Raw genomic sequence first — 25,366 nt, forward strand, 5'->3', positions numbered from 1 at the left:
ATATTAACAATATGTATTTGAATTGTCAATACTTTCATTTTATGATGTATTGTTTAAAAAGCAATAAAGTTAATGAACAGTGCTCAGTTGAGTAAAAACTAGATCTATTCATTCTTGTTTATTTTTAACTGCAGTAAACTATGATGTTTTAAAACAATTAATATTTAAATTTGCCAGACAAATTAGTTAATGTTAATTGAAGAGTAATGATTTAACTGTACACAGCAGTAAATGTTTATACGAGCAATGTAATTTGGCCGAGCAATTTCGTACTTACGTAAATAACGGAATTACCCTGAATTGACTTTCAAATCGATTTAAAATAAACTTATGGCCATTCACATTTAATCTGTATACAGAGTGAGTTTTATATATGGAAACACTCAATTATCTCGAAAACAGCTTCCACGATGTTTATAGGTTTTGGCGGTAGGGGTTTCCTAATGCAGCCGATGTTATAGTGCTAATTACATTGTTGTCAGATCTTCCGTTTTTTGGAAATCTAACTAACTTTTTTATTTCAAATGGAATATCCTGTATATTTTTTGCGTTTTGAAGTCCTTAAGAAATACTGAATATTTTTCATGTTATATTCGCTATACCTAAATGTCATAACTTCGGAGTTATTACTACATTCCAAAAAAAAAATTTTTAACAAATTATAAAAATCAATTATTTCGGCTCGGGTAGACACTATTTTACGTTTTTTCGATCATTGGGAATAAACATTTTTTTGTAATTTTTCTCTAAAGTTAATCGTTTTCGAGTCTTAAACAATTTAAAACTGAAAAAAATCGAATAATGACGATTTTCAAGATTTAAAAACACAAGTAAAAAATATAATTTTTGAAATTACGAAGTATCAAAATTCAAGCTCAACTCTTCTTCTAATAGATTGCCATAAGATTTTTTGTCTCGTTTTATTCTAAAACATTGCTTTTTAATTGTTAACCTTCGTAAGGCGGTGCTTAGATTCTTACGTAAACAACGGTGCGGGATGCATTTGCACCCCATCTGTATATCCATTTTTTATATGTAAACGTCGGGAAAATTGATTTAAAACATAATTATGACTTGTTTATTTTCCTATGAAACATAATTTTACAAAAATAGTACTCATTTCTTCTTAAAAAAAATATTATCGTTGCAAGACAATCACATGAAATTTTTCACAGAGTGAGCAACACAAAGTTTTTACACACAATACAGTTAAGCCGGGACTTTCGGTCTTTTTTCTCTGACATAAGTAACACCGACCTTGTTCCTTAGCTCTCTTAGCTCCAGGTGGAATATCAGAAACGTCCTATTCAGGATATGAAATTTTCATAATTTGTACCCTACAGTCATTTTTCCAAAAAAGCACTTAAACGTTAAGAGTTTTAAACGGTGTAATGCGTTAACGGTGTAAGTGGAATGCGTTTAGAATTGAATTTAATGCGAATAAAAAAATGGACAAAAATCAAAAAACTTTATTAAAAAAGATAGTGAGAAAAACGAGGTCTGGGGTGCATTTGCACCCCGCGCCGCCTTACGAAGGTTAATGAAGTGCATATGAGAGGACGGGGGATCGAGCTGACACTGTATAATTGCAATATGATTATTTGGCCGGCTTCAGGAATGTTTTAAAGTTATAAACATTTTTTTGTTTTATACACAAATAGAATATCTTGATAACTATTAGATTTAATTAAATTCAGAAAACGGCGTGTAGAAGACTCGGCAAGACGCTTCTTTTAAAAGAACAAAAGTTGAGCTACGAGGGGTGATTCCTGAGACGGGTCCCGATGAATTCGTAACTATTTTAATCCCCCATCCTAATTACAGGCCAATTGGTAACTCTGACCCTCAGGTAATTTTTCGGTAACCGATCAACTACCAATGAATTCGTAACTAAATAAAGGTATAATCTTTTAGACTTGAAATAAACATATGGAAAATCTCTTTGCTTTTACATTATCAGATGGATTTAAATAATTTATCATTTCTAATCATCTAAATATTAAATTTACAATTACTTGATAAAAACGAAGCTCGTGTAGAGCTATACTTGATGGAAATAATATTTATAACACGTGTTAATGAAACACTGTAATATTGTTTCAATTATTTTATTAAGATATTTCAATTTTTGCTATTTTTTATAGGTACATATAATACAAATATAATGTTTTTAAGCAAACCAAGAAACATTCGGTTTAGATTTAAGGTATTATATTAATTTAATCAATGGTTTCGAATTCACTTGAAGAACGTTTCGAGTTGGCAGGTCAGGTAATGGAAAAGTTACGAATTGGCCGGTGTACATTTTGATTTGAAAATTTTTGTCATTAAAAGTTACGAGTTGGCGCGTGTCCCCTGAGATACAACCGGTCAAAGCTGACCGGCATTTGCGACAGAGTTCTTTCGAATCTCTTTCTAGAAAATTTTCATAGCTTCAATATTCATAACAAATATTATCTATAATAATAAAATCGATCGGTATTGCGCGTGAAAAATACCAAAAAAAACTAGGTTGAAGAAAATTGAATTTCAAAGTTCAAAACCGGTATGCCTACTTACGTAAAAAATGTATTTTCTCGGCTTTCAATAGAGCAATTTTCTTCATTTTTTAATCTGATGTAATTTGAATAGATACATCTAAATAACGCATTAGCAAATCCTAAAGATGCTTTAGTTTTGTTATAATAAATTAAATTATTTATATAAAAAAACTACATATTTTTCCTATGTTCTAGACTTTTTTTAGAAAAACTTACTACACGCGTACCTTTTAACGCTCTAAATACAAATATTCTCATTTAAAATCTATATCATTTAGACCTGGACTTCCAGACTTCGACTCGTTTCTGAATTAGTCCTGGATCCCGCGTACCAAAAAAAAGTTGATTAATAGCAAGCTGAAAATTTTTTAATATCTTAACGGTGTCTAGTTGGACAAACTTTGATATATGGGAACACTGGAACAGAGGAAGTTTTATTTGTGGAACAGGTTAAAAATTTGGAGCGTCAGACTACGAAAACGTTCTATGTTTTTTGTCGGACAGAACTTCCGATTGATTTGTTACCATTTGATTAAACTCTCATGCAAAAATCAGACTGGTGTTTATCACCAACTCTGCATTTTAATGAGTGGAACACGAAGAACATGTCAAATGACAGGAATCATGTTGGTTAGTAATAGCAGTCTGATTTTTGCATGAGAGTATAATGAAAGGGTAACAAATCAATTGGATGTTCTGTCCGACAAAATACATGGGACATTTTCGTAATCTGACGTTCCAAATTTTTAAACTGTTCCACAATTAAAACTTCCCCTGTTCCAGTGTTCCAATACACCAAAGTTTGTCCGACTAGACACCGTTAAGCTATTACCAAATTTTCAGCTTGTTATTAATCAACTTTTTTTTCATACGCGGGATCCAGGCCTAATTATTTAAATATTTTTTGTGTAAACATATTAAAAATTTTTGTTAATTTTTTTAAACATTTGTTGTTTTTTACCGGACTGCAGACTGAACGGTTTCAGCGGCTCTGATTTCGCTCCAGAACAATAGGTCACCTGCGTTTATATATATATATATATATATATATATATATATATATATATATATATATATATATATATATATATATCTTCTTGAAGGAATAAAGGCTATTTAATATTAGTGTGAGATTTTTTGATATTTTTTGATGTGAATTAATATTGGAGTTACATAGAATAGAGTTATATCAGAAGAAGCAATTTTCGGCATTTTTTAAATCCTATGTCAATCTCTCCGTGTACTCATTAGCTGACATTCTAGCACTGTATCCAACCCATCTTGTGGCCCGTATAGGTTTCAAAACTCAGGGGAAATTTTGTAGAAAGTTAATTAGGCAACGTAGATTGTTATACAGGGTGTCCAGAAACTTTACCGACAAACGAAGACAAGAGATTCCTCAGATAATTTTAAGACAATTTAACCCAATTCACCTAGTCCGAAAATGCTTCTTAAGGGAGCTAGAGCTCTTTGAAGATGGCGTCATGAAATTAGTTTTTTTTAAATACCTCCAGAACGCTTAGATTTAGAAAAACAAAAATTGGTATGCATATTTAGTTTTCATAGATGAATCGATTCCATCTATCGCAAAATTCTAGTACCGGTCATGGGCGTCCGTTTTGGGTAGAGCAACGGGTATTTTAACGCATAACTTTTTTGTTCTTAACTTTTATGCATTTTTGACACCGTATTATTAAATTGTGAGGTATTCTAGTACTAAAAGGTACTCTTGCTTTAAGTCGGTAGGACACACCGTTTTCTAGAAAAATCGATTTGAAATTTTTCATTTTTGGAATTTGAAAAAAAAATGAAAAGAACTTTTCAACAAAAAACGAAGTATTTTACCAACATAAAGTAAGAGTAACTTTTAGTACTCGAATACCTCATAATTTAATAATCTAGTGTCAAAAATGCTCCAAAATTCAAGATAAAAAAGTTATGCTATAAAATAACTGTTGACCTACCCAAAACGGACGCCTATGACCAGTACTAGAAATTCGCAATTAATGAAATCGATTTATCTCTGGAATATAAATAAATGCACCAGCTTTGGTCTTTCTAAACAGTTTTTTTTTGAAAAAAAAATTTTTAATTCAAAGAGCGAAAAATTTTCAATTCGATTTTTCTAGAAAACGGTGTGTCCTACAGATTTAAAACAAGAGTACCCTTTAGTACTAGAATACTCCATAATTTAATAATCCAGTGTCAGAAATGCATAAAAGTTAAAGATAAAAAAGTTATGTGATAAAATAACCGTTGCCCTACCCAAAACGGACGCCTATGATCGGTACCAGAAATTTGTAATGGATGAATTAGATTTATATCTTGAAGATAAACACGCGTACCAACTTTTGTTTTTCTAAATGGAAGCGTTCTGGAGGTATTTAAGAAAAACTAATTACAAGACGCCATCTTCAAAGAGCTCTAGCTCCCTTAGGAAGCATTTTCTGACTAAAAATAACTAAATTAACTTAAAATTATCTGAAGAATCTCCTGTCTTCGTTTGTCGGTAGAGTTTCTGGACACCCTGTATATTAGAAAACAAAAATTGGAAATTTGAAATCATTTCTTGAGAACTGGGTATTTTGTGTGAATCTGAAGAACTAAAAGACGATTAGTTAAAAAAGACTGATGGAAGGGGCTTTTTGATTCGATTGAGATTTGAAAGAGGAGAATTTGGTTATCTGTTGCTGACCTTTGAAAGAGGAACTTCAAATCCTGACAAGTGAACTAGTGTTTGGCTTATGAATGAAGATCGGGAGAAGTTTGCAGCATTTGTAGGTACAAATAAGATATTATTCATCGGGAAAAACTGAGACAAGGATAATTTAGCTGTCAAAAGAGATAGGAAGGATTATTAGAGCATTTGACCGAGATTCGGTGAAAGTAGAAGAAAGAAAGGTGTTTTAGATAACTCTGTATCATCCATTTAACATCTGTGATAAAAGAACATCTATTTTTAAAATTTAAATGTAAAGAAAACAGGGACATTTTAGAATTAAAATACTTGGAATTTATCTACTTTTCAAATATATTTCAAAATCATAATAATCTATATTGCTTTGTATATTTCATTCATTCGACCTTTTTAGTTTAGACATTTTTCTTTCGATACTTTCGAAAGAAACCTATTTACGGTGTTATGGTAACAAATTTGAAAATGGATGTCATAAAAGATCATTTAGAATTCCACAATACCCGGAAATACAAAAAATACGGCGGCTTTGGTTTAGAAATGAAAAGAGAATGAACGATAAAAGAGTACTTAATTACAATTTAAATTTATCGAAGTAAACGTTTTTTAATTATGTTTCATTTTATTAGCAGCTTTGGTAACTTCTTTTTATAGTAGCCTTGTTCATTCATTTTAAAATTAAAAGGGGGGTTGTCATATAAAAATAAAAGTATAACAAAGATATTGCATATGGATAAAAAGAGATGGATGCTAAAAGTATCGATCATGAACAAAATTGAAGCATTGGAAATGTGGATTCATAGACGAATGCTGAAGATACCTTGGACAGCAAGGAAAACTAATGAAGAAGTACTAAGAAGGGTCAACAAAGATTGTGGTATTATAATATCACCCTGTACAAAAGATGTTTTATTGAAAGTAAATTGTCCGCCCTTGACCAAGGCCGACGCGTGAGATTGCAAAGTTCATTCTAATATATAAGTAAACGCCCGATGATATGATACCATTATTATTATTGTTATGATTATTGTAATAGTTATCAGTAACCACGTTTAAGATAGGTCGTGATTATAAATAAGTTATTATGATTTAGTCATCGATATGGTAAACCAAAAATATATGTATTTGAATAGAAATAAGAGTTTTAATTAATTGGGACCAGAAGGCAGTAACAATACACATATTTATGACATGGCGTTCCTGTAAATTAGTTGGAGAATCTTCTGAAGATGGGAACTAAAGATTGGAAATACCGACGGCGAAAATGGAAGATGGACCAGGAACCGGACAGGAAACCCAGTGAACAAAGACACAAGTGTTAAAATGTAAGTAAGTAAGTAAGTAAGTAAGTATGTCTATCTTTATTGAAAATGCTTCCCTCGTTTTTTATTGAACATTGAATAATTATCTTTGCTGATATGTAAATAATTTATAAAGTATCGATTTTTTTTTTAAGAATATCTATGAATTTTGAAATATGAAGTGATTTTTGAATTGAATATTTTTATAGAAGTTTATTATATATGCTATTCTTGAATTTTTATTGAATTTTGAATTGTTATTGAATTTATTTGAAAAATCTCTATCCGATTTCGATTTTTTAGTACGGTTATTTTTAAATATTTTATGGAATATCGAATTTGTTCCAAAAAATTCTATTGAATTTTGAGATTTAAACTTATTTTGAATATGTTTATCTAACTTTTGAATATGCTATTTTTGAATCTTTATTGAATTTTTGTCGAATATGTATACTAATATTGAATTTTTATTAGCCAGTTGTTTTATTATTGATATTTACTGAGTAAATTTAGTACATTTGCATCGATTTTGTGTTAAATTTTTTTAATGAATAATGATTAGTGATGACATACGTTGATATAAGAGCTTAAGATAAACATTGCTGTAAGCAAGAAATATACTTTTAACGAACCGACCTGATGAGTCGAGATAAGGAATTTGAAGAAGAACTATATAGATTAGAAGAAGAACTAACAATATTATGAGCTAAATATTATGAGGCAACTAGAGACAATAAGAAACCCACTGCTCTTGTCAAATTAGGAAGGTACTAAGTGATTTATAGAAGCTTGAAAGCTTATTAGAGACCCACTCTGTGTTTTGAAGGGTACCTATTTTATTCATGAGTATTCGTGAATAAACAACGGCCTCAAAGCAAGGGATTGAGGTTGTGAAATTTGTAAAAGAATTTGATCTAGCCAACGATATTATACCCGCTTCTATCAAGGTAGATTGTAGAGGTTTCGTGGTTAGTATTAGTATTGAGTATTATGATTGAGGTTATGAAATATGTAGAAGAATTCGAACTTTTCTCTCGAGTAAAGCCACTTTGATTAGTCGAACGTAGGCATTGAGGGATAAGTAAAGGAAGTGATTATTATGATGTTATATTATGAATAATATATATTTATGATTAAATGAAAAATGATTGTTATATTAAGATGAACTATGTACACTGTAGAAGTGCTATTATATGAAGAAAAATGAAGAAATATATAGTTGTAGTACCAGACAAGAAGAAGAAGAGAAAAAAAAAAGAGAATTTTTAGTAAAATATGTGGGAAAAATGAAAGAAGACACAAACAAAATTGCAAGAAAACAAGCAAAATTAAGAAGATACTAATCAAATAAGTAGCTAATCATTGAATTATATTTAAGAATTAAGCTTGAATTGTTTTTTGAAATCTGTAAAGTAACGTAAATTATAAATGACTTAAATTTTAAATATAGATAATGAATTCAGGTTAAATTTTCGCGAAAAATAATGGAAGTGTTTGAATTAAGGATAGACAATATCTTACAGTGTTAGTTACCTTAGTGTTAGTATTAGAAAAAAGAACCCTAAAAGAAATTTTCTTTAAACTTGATATGATGAGAGACATTTATTAATATTTATTCTAGCAAGAGACATTAATTTTTTTTTATTATTAAGAAGGGACGAATAGTAATTAATCAAAAGACTGAAATAGGAATTAATAAAGTAACTTTAAATTTTTACTAAGAAGGTTAGTAATATTAAGTTTAGTTAAATTTGGAAATATTATTGGTAGATTTAAAATATTATATAACTATTCACTGCTTATATGACGTAAATTAGTGTAGTACACTAAAAAGACTAAAGACTAGATTAAAAATTAGGATAAGTTTTATTCATTGTTTTACGAAAGTGAATTAGTAAACGAAAAAAAATACTAAAAGACACGAAGGAGTAGTGCGTGATTTAGTGACAATTACTTATAAACAATTATTTGTAGTTTTTATAAAATACCAGTTTAGTATAGGGACAATATGAACTTTTGTTTATAATAGGATTTTTGTTAAGTGTCTTATAGCGGCCGATATAGGACCTTAACTATTAAGTAATATAAGGTATATCTCCTAAAAGGCGATGATGGACAATCAATCTCATTTTAAAAATATGTAATTTTAACAAAACGGGGAGGTGTGGTATTATAATATCACCCTGTACAAAAGATGTTTTATTGAAAGTAAATTGTCCGCCCTTGACCAAGGCCGACGCGTGAGGTTGCAAAGTTCATTCTAATATATAAGTAAACGCCCGATGATATGATACCATTATTATTATTGTTATGATTATTGTAATAGTTAGCAGTAACCACGTTTAAGATAGGTCGTGATTATAAACAAGTTATTATGATTTAGTCATCGATATGGTAAACCAAAAATATATGTATTTGAATATAAATAAGAGTTTTAATTAATTGGGACCAGAAGGCAGTAACAATACACATATTTATGACAAGATAGAGAACTGCTAAAGACTGTTAAACATCGAAAAATGTCTAATCTGGGTCATATAGTGAGGGGAAGTCGATATAAAATATTACAACTGATCCTTAAAGGCAAAATAGAGGGCCGTATAGATGTGGAAAGATAAGTTTCTTGGTTAAAAAACATTCGTGAATGGACTCAGATATCAAATGCAGGACAATTATTCCATACTGCAGAAGAGCGAGAAGCCTTCGCAATGGTAATCTCCAACGTCGGATAATTCTGATATGGCACGTGAAGAAGATGCTGACGACAGCATTATTTTTGCAGATACTATTCGTTATAGGCTTCGATGTTGTTGCCGAGAAACAATGACTTGGCTGCACAACCTACGAAAATGGTTCAACTTAATTCCTCATCCTCTATATTTTCTCCTTCGTAAGGATATAGTGGTGTCATGTAATTTGACTATTTATGTCCAATTATGTCTCTTTTGTGCGGTTATTTTGCTTTGGAGAATGAGTAATCAGTCAGGTCCTTTATTTGGTCCGACCATCGTCGTACTGAAGGTCTTCCTCTAGATCTTTTGCCCACTACGTTGCCTTCAACTATCATGCGTTCCTTCTCTTCTACTAGTTATATGTCTAAAAGATCTTGATATTTTGGACATATAACTGCAAGTATATTTGAAGGTCCATGTTTTTGAAACGTAGGTGGCGATAGGAAATCGTTTTTTGTAATGTCAGTGTTCTTGCATGTTCTCTTTCTAGATATTTGACTTTTTAGAAGAGTTCTCTAAATTCTTGGCGGTCAGCATGATCTTCTATTTGTGCACATACAGATTGTTTAGTTTTAAATTAGATATACGGCCTATAAATGACAACACTTCTTTTCCGCTGCCCACCTAATGCGCCTGGACCTCGATTTTTGACCCTTCGCTTCGTTATCGAACGTATTCGCTTCGTATCTGTTTAGTGTACAGATAGCGAATGATCCATCACGAAGCGAAGGGTCAAAAATTGAGGTCCTGATTCGCGCCGATTCACTAAGTCATTCGTTATTCTACAGTGGCAATGCAACCCATTCTCAGTGACGGCTCGTGGCTTTAGGGACAGGGTCGGCAAGGTTTTGTCTCCTCAGATAGGTATGTCATCTAATTAAAAGGCTTTAGTTCCATAGGAGATTTTTGGTTTTTGTTTATTTTTTTATTTTTTTTTGTTTTTTTTTTTGTTTTTTCCTATAAATTTAGAACCTAAACCTGTTTATGAATTAACTCTAGTCTATGTTGTTTTGAAGTTGCAAAATGGATTATAACGTCATTGTAAAATTTATTATTGTTTTGGAGAGATTTTAAAAGTTTTTTTCTATTGACATTTGAAACAATCTTGACATTATCTCTTGTTTCATGATGTTTCGACAATACGTTTTGACTTTGACTCTTTTGAGACAAGAGAAATCCCGTTCATTTGTGGCAGAATTTGCCCACATTTGAGAACAATAATTTATTAATTTCGGGAACAGTTTGTTGTACCTAATGAATTACAGTACCTAGGGTAAAACCCCTAATTATTGGCACTGAGTCATTAGTTGGCACCTTAGTTGAATTTTTTCAGTTTTTGTAAAAATATAGCGTTATTTAGAGAGATCATTATGTTTCGTAATTTGGCAACATTTTTGGTAAAACAAAACGCCACGTATTAATAGTATGAGTTCAGTTTGATCTGTGAAATAGGTCTGTGATTGTCTGTCTCCATCAACAAGGTAAGAAATTTGTCTCGATCCTTAACAGAGTAGGAATTTTAAAATCGATTTAGTTTCATTTTTAGATTGAAATCGTTGTTTTCGATGATAGTAGTTATTACATAAAAGTGTATAATTCATGTTCTAACATAAAAAAACGTTATAACATAAAAAAATATTGAGAAAAAGGGGGTGCCAATATTTGGAATGCATTATGATAATGTTTTCAAATATTGGCTCATGCATGCCAATTTTACGTTAACTGTATATTATTTTAGCTAATTTTTGGCACCGATAGGAATTAACAAAATTTCTTTAATTTAAGAGAAAATATGATAAAAATGGATCTAAATACTTCTAATAAAAACAAGAAAAGAAGTTCAGGAGTTCATAAACGAAAGGTGAGATGAAAAATAAAGTTGATTAAACTTACGACTTTTGTTAGGTAAACATGTATGGTCCCAGTCAATAACCAATAAATTTCAGATATTTAACAATAGAAAAAATATTTATTAAACATACGCTAAAAAAGTATATCTATTAGTCTTAAGTTGAAGTTAGAATTTGTCAAAAAGACACTTTCCGCAAAAATTATGAGAGTGCCAACATTTAGAAGAAGTTGGAATGTTTTCCTAAATGTTAACAGTATGGTACAAAAATGTAATTATTTTATTGAAATGAAACTTTTTAACCCGCTGTACTCAAAATTGAGAACACAATATTCAGTAGGTATAAGCCATTTTAATCACGTATACCTATTTTTTTTTCAAAAATAGAGAAATCAAATAAACTTGTAACTATCAATTGCTTAAACGAAGTAGGCTTACTAAAACTAAATTTTTATTAGAATATAAAAATTGTCATAAAGTCATTCTGATAACAGTGTCTATTTTTTTTAGATACAAAAAATACATATAATGAAGAACTGCTGCAGAAAGCTCTTGAGGAAGCTAGATAAGGTGTATCTAAGAAAATAGTTGCTGTGAAATATCCAATACCTAGAGCTACAATTTAATATAGATTAGGGAATAAGTTCACGAAAGTCAAAAAAGACAGGAATACGTTTCTGTCAGAAAATGAGGAACTAAAACTGGTCAATTGGATTATTGAAAATGATCAAAAAGGGTTTCCGAGGCGCAAAATTGATTTACAAATGGCTGTCAAATCATTTTTAGACGTAGAACATAGACCAAATCTGTTTAAAAATAACGTGCCTGGTGAATGTCGGTACAAATTATTTGTTTAACGTCATCCGGAGTTGTCAGAAAGAACACTAGAAGGAGTAACAAATGCGTCATCCGCTGTTTCCAAAAACGATATGAGAAGTTGGTGCAAACATATTGAAATCGATCCAAAAAAGAAAAAACTTTTTTCTATAGTTGAGTATCCTAAACGTATGTATGTGGCTCCGAAAGGCAAAAAATGTGTGTAAAATCAGATAAATCAAACATAATTAATTTGTTTGATGCCGACTTAATAGACGAAATTAATTCTGATACAAGTGGATATTTATCTCACAACTGTAAATAATTTCACATCTTAAAAAAGTTTATAAGGAAATTAAGGTGCCATCGTCCTTAACTTATTTAGTAATACTGAAGCAACGGTGATTTCAAATTTAATGATGATATTGAAAATATAGTCTGTTATTATCGACAAAAGTCAAAATATAGATTTACGTAACTTAAACTTTAACAGTGATATAATAATTTTAGAGGACGAAAGATTACATGAAATTAACCAATCAGAAACCACCAAAGAAATATGTACCAATGCAGTTAACTTAAATAGTACTGTAGAACATATTGGTACTAACTTCTTCTGACTACAAAACCAACGCCGAAAGAAAACAAAAAGAAAAAGAAGAAAAAGAAACGAAACAGAAAATAGACAGAAAAGACTATTGAAAGCTGCAGAAAGGAAGGAAAAACAATGATAAATCACAAATAAAAAATAAAACCCTAGTAAAAAACGGTATAACGAAAACAAAAAAATAATCAAAAGTTAAAACATCAACAATGAAAGAAAAACATGTTAGAAATTTAAATCAGGCATTAGGCGATGACGACTTTTTTACAGACATCCCAAGAAAGAATATTTTTCAGTATGGTGGACTATGTATTATATGTACTGAAAAAATTTACGAATGTTTACTTGGTATCAAGTGCCAAGGATGCTCCAGAACATACCACATAAAATGTTTAGAGAAACAGAGTCTGTTCAAACAAGAAATAATTGTACCTATTTAGTTTGAGTATTTTTGTATTTTTTCTGATTTCGCTATATTGGCTTTGTATCTTTTTTTTTTGTTAATTTTTATTATTCTTGACTGTACACACAAGAAAAATGAATTCCATAAATGGGTGCCAACAAATGAGGCGCCAACATTTAGACCCATGCTAACAAATGAGGTGCCAACATTTAGACCCATGCTAACAAATGAGATGCCAGCATTTACACCCATGCCAACAAATGGGGTGCTCATTATTGGGTTTACGGTGCCAACAATTAGAAAATCAGCTTTTTTGACTTTACTTCAATATTAACAAAGCTTATAGTTGATATGAAAGTAAATTAATTAATTTTTTCAAAACCTGATATATTGTACGTATCTCACTCCCAGACACAATTAGATAAAAATATTTTTAGAGTTTTTGCAAACGATTTTGTAATGAAAGATTCTTAAAGGTGCCAACTAATGGGTAGTTTACCCTATATAAAATTATATATATCTTGTAACTTATCCCACCTTTTTATTTTTACCAATTTATTTTTAATATCAAAAAATTTTAATCTGTCCTTTAAAACACCAAAAATATATTCTGTCTTATGGCTTCTACTCACTTATGCAAACCTAAAAACCTCTCATAAATATTAGACGTAACGCGTATCGAAGAACAATTGATAATTGTGAATGACAAAATGTAACTATTAATTGATTATTTCATTCTGTGCTATAATTAACTTGATTTAACGAATTATCCGATTCATCCTGTCCCCTAAATGGCAATTCCTGACAACTTAAAAAAAACTACAATATCAATAATTAAACGACGTAAAACTACTTAATTTCATAGTTTCACCCCGGGCGCGCTAACAAGGTACGTGGCTAGGTACGTGCTTTGCTGCCGTTTGCAGATCACCGATCGGCAGATTGGTATCTGCCGGACTTACCATGCAAATGAATACAGGGAATGTATAATTGGTTGCCTATCGGCTAATATTCCATAGCTTCTTATTACAAGCAAATCGTCAATCTGGGGACGGCTTGTCGAAGCGGGCCTATCGCAGTCGGGTGCATGGCTATAGGATCATTAATTTGAAAAGTCTCTTACGCACAGCACACAGGGATCACTTAACGTATCGGATCGATCGAATTCTTTTAAAAACAATGAATAAAATTTAGTCTGTGTTATCTCACAGATATTTTTTTATTTCACAGAAACGAAAATCATCAACTCTGATCAAATTAAATATTTAAAAAAAATCTATAATGTGTCTATAAACGTGTGGGTCGGCACTGCCGACCCTGACTAGCCGCCACTGTACAGTGCATTCATAAAGTGTGGAAACGGTGGATTATGTCATGGCTTAACTATTTTCAGAGCTAAAGCTCTGACAGGTCGTTTTTATTTTTAAATTATGATTTTTTGACGTATATCCCATAATAGTGACGTCATCGATTTGGGCGTGATGACGTCATCGATGATTTTTTTAAATGGGAGTAGGGGACATGTGGTAGCTCATTTGAAAGGTGATTCAATTCTCTATTCGGTAATATAAACATTAACATCATTATTTATACCAGGTGGCCAAAAACATAATTTTTGAATTAAATTAATTGCCGCAAAATAAAGACTATATAATTTATTTAATTCAAAATAGATTTTACTGCTATCAGAAAAGAGAAAAAAATGTTTATTTGACAAATAAACATTGCTTTTCACTTAAATTAAGTGTTCAAACTGCCAAGAGGCAGGTGTGTGGCTGTTTGACATTAAATTTAAGCGATAAGCAATGGTTATTTATGAAATAAACATTTTTTTTTATATTATATGGCATCAGTAAAATGTATTTTGTTTTGGTACAAAGGTCTTATGACCAAGTGCCAGAGACTAACGAGTCTCGCCTGAGTTAAGAAGAATGTATTTTGAGTTTAATAAATTACATACATTCTTCTTTTTGCGTCAATTATTTTGATTCAAAAATTATTTTTTGGGCACCCTGTATAAACAATGATGTTAATGTTTATATTACTGAATAGAGAATTGAATCACCTTTCAAATGAGCTACCACACGACCCCTATTCCCATTTAAAAAATCAACGATGACGTCATCACGCCAAAATCGATGACGTCACTATTATGTACTTTACGTCAAAAAATCATAATTTAAAAATCGACCTGCCAGAGCTTTAACTCTGAAAATAATTAAGTCGTGAGATAATAGACCGTTTCCACACTTTATGAATGCACTGTATAAAGTATGTTAGATAAGTGGAGTGCTCTTTTGTATTTAAGAAATTGTCTTCTTGTAAACTTCTATATAGTCTAGTTTTTGTTGTGCAAGATTTTAAAGAATTTTAATAAAAAAAATATATCGCAAACCTATTATAAGTAATCTATTAAGTCGATTTTAATGAAATTTGCTGGACAATTTTATTATATTATAAAGATTTTTTAGACAAATAATTACGATGGTTCTAAAGTGCAATATAAGTGGTTGCACTGAATAAGAACAGGCTTGTTCCCCCCTTTTTTGTATTTATTGTTATTTTGCAGTAAGGGTATTAAATTAAAACATTTCCTCCACTAAAATAGTAAATTTTTACCCAGTTGTATTTGTAACATTTTCAACATTTTTAACCAGTTGTATTTTATAGATTAGTTCGTTCAGAGAGATTCTGACCAATAGAAAGCTACAGAAATAAAAATTATAGTGATTATTTCATTCACAGGAGATTCTGACCAATAGAAAGCTACAGAAATGAAAATTAAGGTGATAATTTTTGATAATATCCCGTCGTCAAGGATATTACGTCAGATGCCCTTCGTTGCTACGAAAAAATACATTCAGTGACATTAACGACGTTCTACACCTTCGGCAAAGAATTAAGGATTTGCATGAAATTTTAGTAGGTAGTTTACTTCAAAAAACTAAGACTTGATTTTTTAAAAATTGTTTTACCGTGCCGTTTAATTACTATTAAGGGTCAAAGTTAAGTTTTAACATGGGCTCTTATGGTAATTCTTAAAAAGTTAATAAGTTTTCACCCAAATTTACGATTTTTAATTATTTGTGCTTAAATTAAAGGTTTTTTTGTAAGGAATAACATATTAAAAAATGAGGATTGTTTACCGTACCATTTATTTTTAATTTATTTATTATAATTTATTCCGTAATTTCCGTAATTTATTATAATTTATTTTTATAAAGTATTCAATACTGAAACATATGATTTGAGTATTCTGCTATAAATGCATTGTTACCAACTTTCGCTTGCATATAAGTTTCCCCCCTTTCCTCTGAGAGGCACACCCCGCAACGAAGGTGTGGAACGTCGTTAATGACAATTAATGTTTTAAAAGTTATAAAAGTGATGACTTTCAACCGTCAAATATTTATAACAACTGTGTGTGTGATTGTACTAATTTGTACTTACATAAATAAATTACAATAAAATTTTTGTTTTGAACAGTTTTATTCATGAAATAATCGCAACAAAGTGCACTCGATCTCTAAAATTATTATCGAATTTTTGCCCTCGTGACACTTTCGACATAATTTCACTCCCCTTCGGGTCGTGAAATTAGAACTGTCAAAGTGTCACTCGGGAAAAATTCGATAATTTTAGAGGTCTTGTGCAATTACTACTGATAATTTTTGATAATTTCCCGTCAAGTATTTTACGTCAGATGCCCTTCGTTGCTACGCAAAAATACGTTCAATGGCATTAATAACAATTAATGTTTTACAACTTGTTACAGAGAACACCAAGAAACAGATTTTTGACAACGAAACCCGATTTGGGCTTCGAAACGTTAATAAATTCATTCTTTAGTAAAATTGTGGCTTATTTCCCATAAAAAATACGTAACCAAGAAACAGGTTTAGGAAATACTCAGGCGAGGTTATCAATATAATATTAGTTAAAATGATTTAAAATGATAGTTTTATTCATGAAATAATCTTACCGAATTACTCTCGAGCTCTTAAATTATTCACTTGTTTTGCCCAAGTGACACTTTGACATAAGATTTTGAACAGATCAGCCCTGGTCTATTACCTTTTTCGTGGTATGTAGAAATTGCATTTTTCGCAGTTACTTGTTAATAATTAAAAAACATCACCGAATTTTGTGCAGGAAACAAGTAGAAAAAAATTATTCCTTTTAGACCTTTCCACCTTTCCTACCTGTACCTAAGTACTTTATTTTCTTAAAATGACGCGAAAAAAAATTCTCAGAAATTACGATAATAATAATTACGAAAACGATATATAAAACAAAAATAATCATTTACCTCCACCTCCAATCATAAACATTTGCCGATGAAAATCATTTTAAAAAATTGTTTCAGCTTTTGAAAACGATTTTGGCATTGGACGTCGAAACATCACAGAATTCATTATGGTAGGGGAGCCCAAGCGGGGATTTTTGCAGTTACTCGAGCGCGTCAGATTAGCATATGGGGAGAAACCTGGTACTCTGCAGATGTACCTCTACCATATATTGGCTCTTAACACAGGGGAGTTCGTTAAGGGGGGCCCGAAAAAAAAATCTATCCTTAAAAAAACTTGAAATTGTCAGATTAAGATACGGTAAGTTAAGTACATGCAAAAGAGTGTATGTTTCAAAAATCTGACGATTTGAGCCGGGCGTAAGGAAATGGGTGAGTCTCAAAGTTTCACAAGAAAAAAGCGAATAATTCGCGAAATGATTGACAGATCGAGAAACTAAAAAATATGTGCTCAATATTTTTTAAAAATCTATCGAATGATACCAAACACGACTTCCCACGGCGAGGGGTGGGGGGTAAATTTAATATTTTATATACGAATCCCGCGATATTTCGCGAAATGAACATCAGATCGAAAAACTGTAAAATACACTTATTCAATATTTTTGAAAAATCTATCGAATGGCACCAAAGACGACTCCCCATGAACGTGGGGTGGGGGGTTACTTTAAAATCTTAAATAGGAGCCCCATTTTTTATTGCAGACTTGGATTCCTTACGTAAAAATAATTAACTTTTATTCGAAACATTTTTTCGAATTATCGATAGATGGCGTTATAATCGAAAAAAACGATTGTTGGAAATGGAAAATTAAATTAAAAAATGGCAAGCGCCCACTAAAATGGAAAACTTTACTTAACTTTATTTGGTTTTAGGACCTACTCTTCACAACCCAATAGGTCCCCAAAGCGCTCGAGTGACTGCACATTTAGCATACTTTGCTCCCCTACCATTATGATTTAATCCTATCCAAAAGACACGTCAAAAATTATCTATATATTTTACTAATATGTATTTAGAATTTAGAGGACTAAAAATATTTGATTGATTATGGGGCAAAATTGTTACCTTTTCAAAGCTTATAAAAAAAATAAATTTAGGTATGGCAACGTTAAAAAATGATATTTGTTTTTTATACGAATAACAACGTGAACAACTAATGAATGATGCTGTCTTTAAACAATAAGTAAAAAAACAACAATTGGTACCCACCGCCAACAGACAACAGGTACTTCAGACCAGAATGTCTACCTGTTTTGAAGTGGGTACTACTTGTCTACCTGTCTCTGTAAACGGTGAACTTTGTTGATATTACACAACAAAATATTCAAATATGCACTCGCATTTCTATTTGTTTATTTAAATGAACTAAGCACAGTTTTCTAAAAAGTCACCTCAATGTATTTATGGGAATGTCATAACCCCATTTCAATTCATCCCTTCTGTCACTTGAAGGTGCCAATGGGCGTTTATCATAAACACTTCGTATCTTTAATATTTATACATGATTTAATGAATAAATAAGAGAAGAATATACGTTAATATGACTTACCTCTTCGGCAAACTCAAAGTCTCCTTCAAATTTTCGTTTTCTCTTCGCTTCCGAAGCTGAAAACAACACCGCAAGGGCGATCACAAATACAATCAACCTCATCGTGACAATGTTTATGGAAATTTTAACTATGTTCACTAGTTTTTCACTGATATTTTCACGTTAAACGATGAAAGAATCTACGAGTAGTATTTGAAGCCATGGACGATGCGATGACTTTTTGATTATTTGATTCTGCTTGTGCTGTGCCTCTTTTCTGTCTTCCTTTTGCTCTTCGGCGGCGTTGCCGGATGATGGTGATGACAGGGTGGGTGTCGGAAAAGGGTTAGCAGGTTAAGCCTGTGCGTACGAGGAGCGGTCAAAAGATATTAGTCGTTTGGTGTTTTAGAAATCAAATAATATTCAGCTTATAAAAACAGGAATATGGAACAAGATTATATCGGTAGGTAATTTATATTATGGCGTATATTATTCTTATTTTAATTGGCAATTCATTTTCTTTAGACGTTCGCGTTCCTTAGTGTTTCTGCATTTAACATTATCAGCAGATTAAATTTACGTTTTTTTGCTTTGCATACTAAGGTATTTATTTCTTCTTTAATTATTACAATAAAATAGACTATAAAATCTACTTTTTTGCCAGTTACTTCTAATGGGACCTTATGGCAAATGATATCTCGTTTGAAAGGTATTGAAAATACCTATTCAATCATACTAATTTTGTTTGGGTTTAACCCTGGATTACTCGCGTAGCAAAATATTACATGGACGGTGGCGTGTAATGCACGTGTGTCCCAGGATAAATCAGGTCAAAAATATGGTTTACTGTTTAATCTGTTTAATCATTAGACCGAAAGCAGTAGACCGAACTCATTAGACCGAAAAGCACTTTACCGAAACCTCACTAGACCCAACAATAGGAGACCGAAAAGCAGGAGACCGAAAAGCATAGGTACATAATAGAGGGTGCTCAAACATAATTGTAATCTAAGCAAGGGTAACCTTCACCCTTTATCCCGGCTTAGGACTGGTAGTACAAAGTACTAGCGAGTATAGAGGTTGTGTTTTGCTTTGTTTTTTGTTTATTTTTTTGTTTTTATTTGTTTTTGGTTTATTTTTTTTTACTATGTACAATACTAAAAATAGTCTAGAAGTTGTTTTTTTTTTGCTTTGTTTTTTGTTTATTTTTTGTTTTTATTTGTTTTTGGTTTATTTTTTTTTTATTTATTATGTAAAATACTAAAAATTTCTTTAACGGATGAAAATTATTTTATATCGGACTGTACAGAGTGACAATTTACATAGTCTATATATAAAATAATACAAAATAAAATAGAATAAACAAAAAGACAAATATGCAAAATCTTAGCATAATTTACTGCAATCTTTTTTAATTTATGTACCTACCATTTCTATCTAATGCTGTTCGGTCTAGTGAGGTCTCGGTAAAGTACATTTCGGTCCAATGAGTTCGGTCTACTGCTTTCGGTCTAATGATTTCGGTCTAATTGTCGTGTACCCTAAAATATATAGGGTGAGGCAGATAAAGGGCCTATTAGAAATATCTCGAAAAATAAAGGCAACTGAATTACGAAAACTTAAATAAGGTGGTTTTGAAGACTGATCTATTTAATGAAAATGTTTTCATCTATTTGGTACTTCCGGTTATACCGGAAGTTGCTTATAACTTCGTTTTTTTAAATGGGACATTCTGTATATTTTAATTACATTTTTGGATTCTCCTCGATTTCTTCTTTCTTAAAATATGAGGTTTTGTAACATTATACAGGGTAGGTTAAAAGATAATTACGTATTCTTATTAATTTCGTAGCAATATTCACACCCTGTAGGATTGTAGTAGTTTGACATAATAAACTCTATTTATGTTCAAATGATTTTTAATATAGTCTACTATTGTTAAAAATTATTAGTATAACTCAATTTTTAATTTTAGTATACGGGGTGGGTCGAAACTCGGAATGAGTATTTTCTGAGTTTTCTTAAATAGAACACCCTATATTTTAGTATTGTAATAAAATGATAATGCATGGTACTTTTTTACTTCCTAAGCATTCCCTATACCTAACTGCTTTAATTTGTGCTTAATTGTTAATCGAACCAACATTCTTAACTTCGATGGTATTTTGATAGATCAACCATTATTGGCAATTTTAAGTATTAGTCTAGATTAATATGTATTTATTTCCAAAAAATTATTTGTGATTGAATATTTTCACGGCCAACCTAATACAATTTCACGTATTTTGTGTTGCAATTAATGTTTAGCTTGAATCATCACTAACTCACAAATTAAAGCAGTTAGGTATAGGGAATGCTTAAGAAATAAAAAAGTACCATAAAATAAGATTTCATTACAATACGAAAATACAGGGTGTTCTATTTAAGAAAACTCATTCCGAGTTTCGACAAACCCTGTATACTAAAATAAAAAATTCAACTATACCAATAATTCTTAACAATCTAAGACTATACTAAAAATCATTTAAATATAAATAGAGTTTATTATGTCAAACTACTACAATCCTACAGGGTGTGAATATTGCTACGAAATTAATAAGAAAACGTAATTATCTTTTAACCTACCCTGTATAATATTACAAATCTTATATTTTAAGAAAGAAGAAATCGAAATGAATCCAAAAATGTAAAAATATACAGGGTGTCTCATTTAAAAAAACGAAGTTACAATCAACTTCCCTTATAACCGGAAGTAGCAAAGAGAGCAAATTATTTTCATTAAATAGGTCACACCTCAAAACCCCTGTATTCCAATTTTCATGATTTTATTTCCTTTAGTTCTCGAGATACTTCTAATAGGCCCTTTATCTGCCTCACCCTGTATATCCAATTGAAGTTTTGATATTAAACAAAGTTTGATTTTATGAACTATTTATTGGAACCTTATATTTTGTTAAGAGCGTATATTATACAAGCGTGAATAAATAGGTACATTTCAAAAATTAAAGTTGGATAAAATGGTAACCATATCATTTTTAGCTTCTTTTGTTTCGCATTTTAAGCAGACGACAGGTGATTCTTTCTGGTGTTCTTTGTAGATCCAATTATTGCAGAGGGAACAATAGTCCCTTGTTTTTTGTCTCTTTTGGGTTGGGGTGTAGTTGTTTCTGCAGAAGTCGAAGCTTCTTCCGACTGTTCGAATTATTGATTTGGACTAAGGTATTTATTCTTTCTAATATTACAAAGAACCCTCTATCTATAGCAAACATTTTTGAACAAAAATCGCCATCATCTTTATTTGGATCTGCTACTCCGAATACTTCTTGTTCTTCTAGCTTTTTGTACCAAGCCAGCCATTTTTCCGGATCCTTACTCATTTTTAAAATACATAAGTAATAATTCACATAGAAAACAAAATATAATAAAAATAAACAAATAACTCACTAACAAATATTAAGCTCACAATGAAATTCAGAGGTCACGTGGGATACCTATGTGTCCCAGAACCAAATTTAACCTCACCAATAATTCTGAATAGAAAACTCAAACATATCCACCTCACCAAAGTCTTGAGTAAACTGTCCGGAAAGCTTACCTAGAAGCTGGTGTATCACATGCACTATACAAGAACACATTCGCGGTTTTCCAGCAAGTAGGATACGCTGGTATCCCACGCTAGTACTGAGGGTTAAGCTGATTTTGATGAATAAATTAATTTTTTTTTTATTTATTAAACACCAATAAGATGCTTAAGGGCATTACAATCTGATAAAATAATGTGATCAATGAGCAACTTATTTCTAACCTAAATTACTACTAAAAAACTTAAGACTAAGGACAAACTCGATAGCACCCCTTAGGTTCTGTTAATATATTGCACAAATGTTAACTTGTACCATCACTTGCACCTTGCACCGTGCACTATTTTTCACTTAACTAACTCGAAGGGTTTCTTCCTCTTGAGTCTTCTAGCTAGATCCGTGTTGTCGAGGAGCTGGATGGCCTCAACATTGACGTGTTGAAGAAGTCGTTGTTCGTGACTCTTGGCAAATTTTTCTATGGTCTTGTTAACAGTATCCATGTCTAGGTCCCTATGGAGGTCACTGTTCCTATAGTACCATGGAGCGTTGACAATGCTCCTTAGCACTTTGTTTTGGAATCGTTGAATGATAATTAAATTTGTATTACTAGCGCAGCCCCATAGCTGGATGCCATATGTCCATATAGGTTTTATAATCTGTTTATACAAAAGTATTTTATTGTAGATCGAGAGAGTGGATTGTCTCCCCAATAGCCAATACATTTTTTTATACTTCATGTTAAGCTGTTCTCGTTTCTTTTTAACATGGGCCCTCCAGCGTAGCCTAGCGTCTAGAGCCTAGAGTAATACCCAAATTCTTTGCGGTATCGGCATATGGTATCTGAGTATTATTTACGTTAACAGGAATGTATTGATTTTTCTTGTTTATAAAATTTATATGCACTGAGTTCATTTCGTTTAATTTAATTCGCCAGCGTTTAGTCCACTCGTTAAGTCTGTTAACAGATATTTGTAGTTTTCTTGCTGCTTCTTCATGGTCTTCACCTACGGCTAAGACGGCAGTGTAATCAGCAAAGGTAGCTATTGTGTTATGATGTACTTCAGGGATATCACTAGTGTATAATAGGTATAGGACCGGTCCTATCACACTACCTTGTGGTACCCCTGCATTGATTTCCTTTAGTTCCGAGTAGGCTTCTTCTTGCTTAACCCTAAAAACTCTCTCTGATAAATAAGATTCCAATAATTCTGTGTATTGTCTTGGCAAAATCCTGCTTAATTTGTACTTAAGTCCTTCGTGCCATACCTTATCAAAAGCTTGCACCACGTCGAGGAAGACAGCGGAGCAAACTTTCTTTCCTTCTAGCGACCACTCTATTATATCCGTTATTCTATGGACTTGGTCGATAGTTGAATGACTTTCTCGAAACCCAAACTGGTGTGATGGAATTAGAGCCTTAGCATCTATGTGAGGTTTCAACCTTTTCAGCTAAAGCTTCTCGTACAGCTTTGAAATTACGGGTAGCAATGAAATCGGTCTGTACGATGATACTGTATTTGGCTGTTTTCCAGGTTTAAGGATCATTATGACCTCAGCCACTTTCCATATCTTGGGAATATATCTTAATCTGAACGAGGCATTTATGAGATATGTCAGTTTTACTATGGCTTTCCTAGGAAGTTGTTTTAAGATTTCCCCAGTAATTATGTCAAACCCAGGTGCTTTCCTGGGATTGATGTTTGACTTAATTTCGTCGGCCACTTTTTTTGGGGTGACTAGTTTAATTTCACCTTCTTCCTGTGTGACATTTTCCCATTGCAGTGTGTTATCACCTTCATTTGGCTGGAATGTTTCCTCGAGATATTCAGCAAATTTATTAGCCTTCTCTAAATTGCTTTTTGCCCAGCTTCCATCTGTATTTCTTAGTGGGGAATTTTGCATTATCGGTCGTTTTAATTTCTTAGTGGCTCTCAAGAGGGAATAATCAGTTGTGCTATCATTTGTCAATTCTCTTAGATAGTTACTAATTGATTCGTTTTTATTTTTTTTTAATTTCTCTTTTAAGCTATTGTGTAGCATTATTTAGTTTTGTTTTATCAGATGGAGCTCTAGAGCGTTGCCAGATCCTTCTGATAAATCCTTCTGAATAAATTAAATAAGTTCTAAAATAGTAGTTTAGCAAATAATTAATAAAATTTTAAGAACCAGTAATGCATCAAATAATAATTTTCAAATAATTAATGTTCAAAATGTGTTCCATCACTTCCTAGCAGTAATTCATCCTACTGCTAAACTCTTGTCGTAGTCGTTCAATGTGTCGGGGAAAATTGCCCCAGATTCTTCAACAATTCGTTGTTTCAAAATGTCAATACTGTCGGATGCTGTAACGTAAACCTTAGATTTTAAGTAGCCTCACAGAAAAAAATGTAATGGTGTGAGGTCCGGTGACCGAGCTGGCCAATCTATAGAACCTTGTCGTCCAATCCATCTACCACGATATTCCTTATCTAGACAACGTCTTACTGCACCGTAATAGTAGTCAGGAGCAAAAGTTCAAGTTGCCGACTTCATCTGGATTATGTTCTAGAATTTTAAAAATTCTGTCACTTTAAGGTGCCAATGGGCGTCACCTTCAAATTTTCGTTTTCTCTTTTTTTTTTCGTGACATTTTCAAATGTTACATGAATGTCGCTAATAATCCTCAAGTTGATGCTGCTTTATTTTCTTAAATAAAACAGGTCTATCCACAGAAATTATTACATAATTTCAAATATTCATCTTTTACTCGACATTTATCTAAAAAAAAACTGCTGTCTACCACTATAAAATAAAGTATTATTTTTATCCAATAAATAACATTAACACAATACATTAGAATAAATTAAAGATAAAAAATACATTAACAATAATCAGAATTAACAGATCCATGTACTACAAATTGGTCGATAGATATTTTTCGATTTTCCTCATAAAAAAGCCCTTTTCTCTCCGTTTATAGAAAATATAAAGACTTGGCGTCACTGTCGATATCTCGTGTACGGAGATTG

The 25,366-nt window shown here is 31.6% G+C and overlaps 1 protein-coding gene across 1 annotated transcript in view; it reads right to left on the minus strand.

The window, feature by feature from the left end:
• LOC114344961 (proteoglycan Cow) overlaps nt 1-19,071 on the minus strand; it is a 218,090-nt gene extending 199,019 nt beyond the window's left edge. Inside the window, exon 1 of the mRNA XM_028295783.2 lies at nt 18,799-19,071. Within this exon, the coding sequence (XP_028151584.2) occupies nt 18,799-18,900 (102 nt within the window). The 5' untranslated portion in view covers nt 18,901-19,071. The remainder of the gene's footprint in view (nt 1-18,798) is intronic.
• Nucleotides 19,072-25,366: the final 6,295 nt, after the last annotated feature.

Source organism: Diabrotica virgifera, chromosome 3 (genome assembly GCF_917563875.1).
Source record: "Diabrotica virgifera virgifera chromosome 3, PGI_DIABVI_V3a".
Taxonomy (NCBI): domain Eukaryota; kingdom Metazoa; phylum Arthropoda; class Insecta; order Coleoptera; family Chrysomelidae; genus Diabrotica; species Diabrotica virgifera.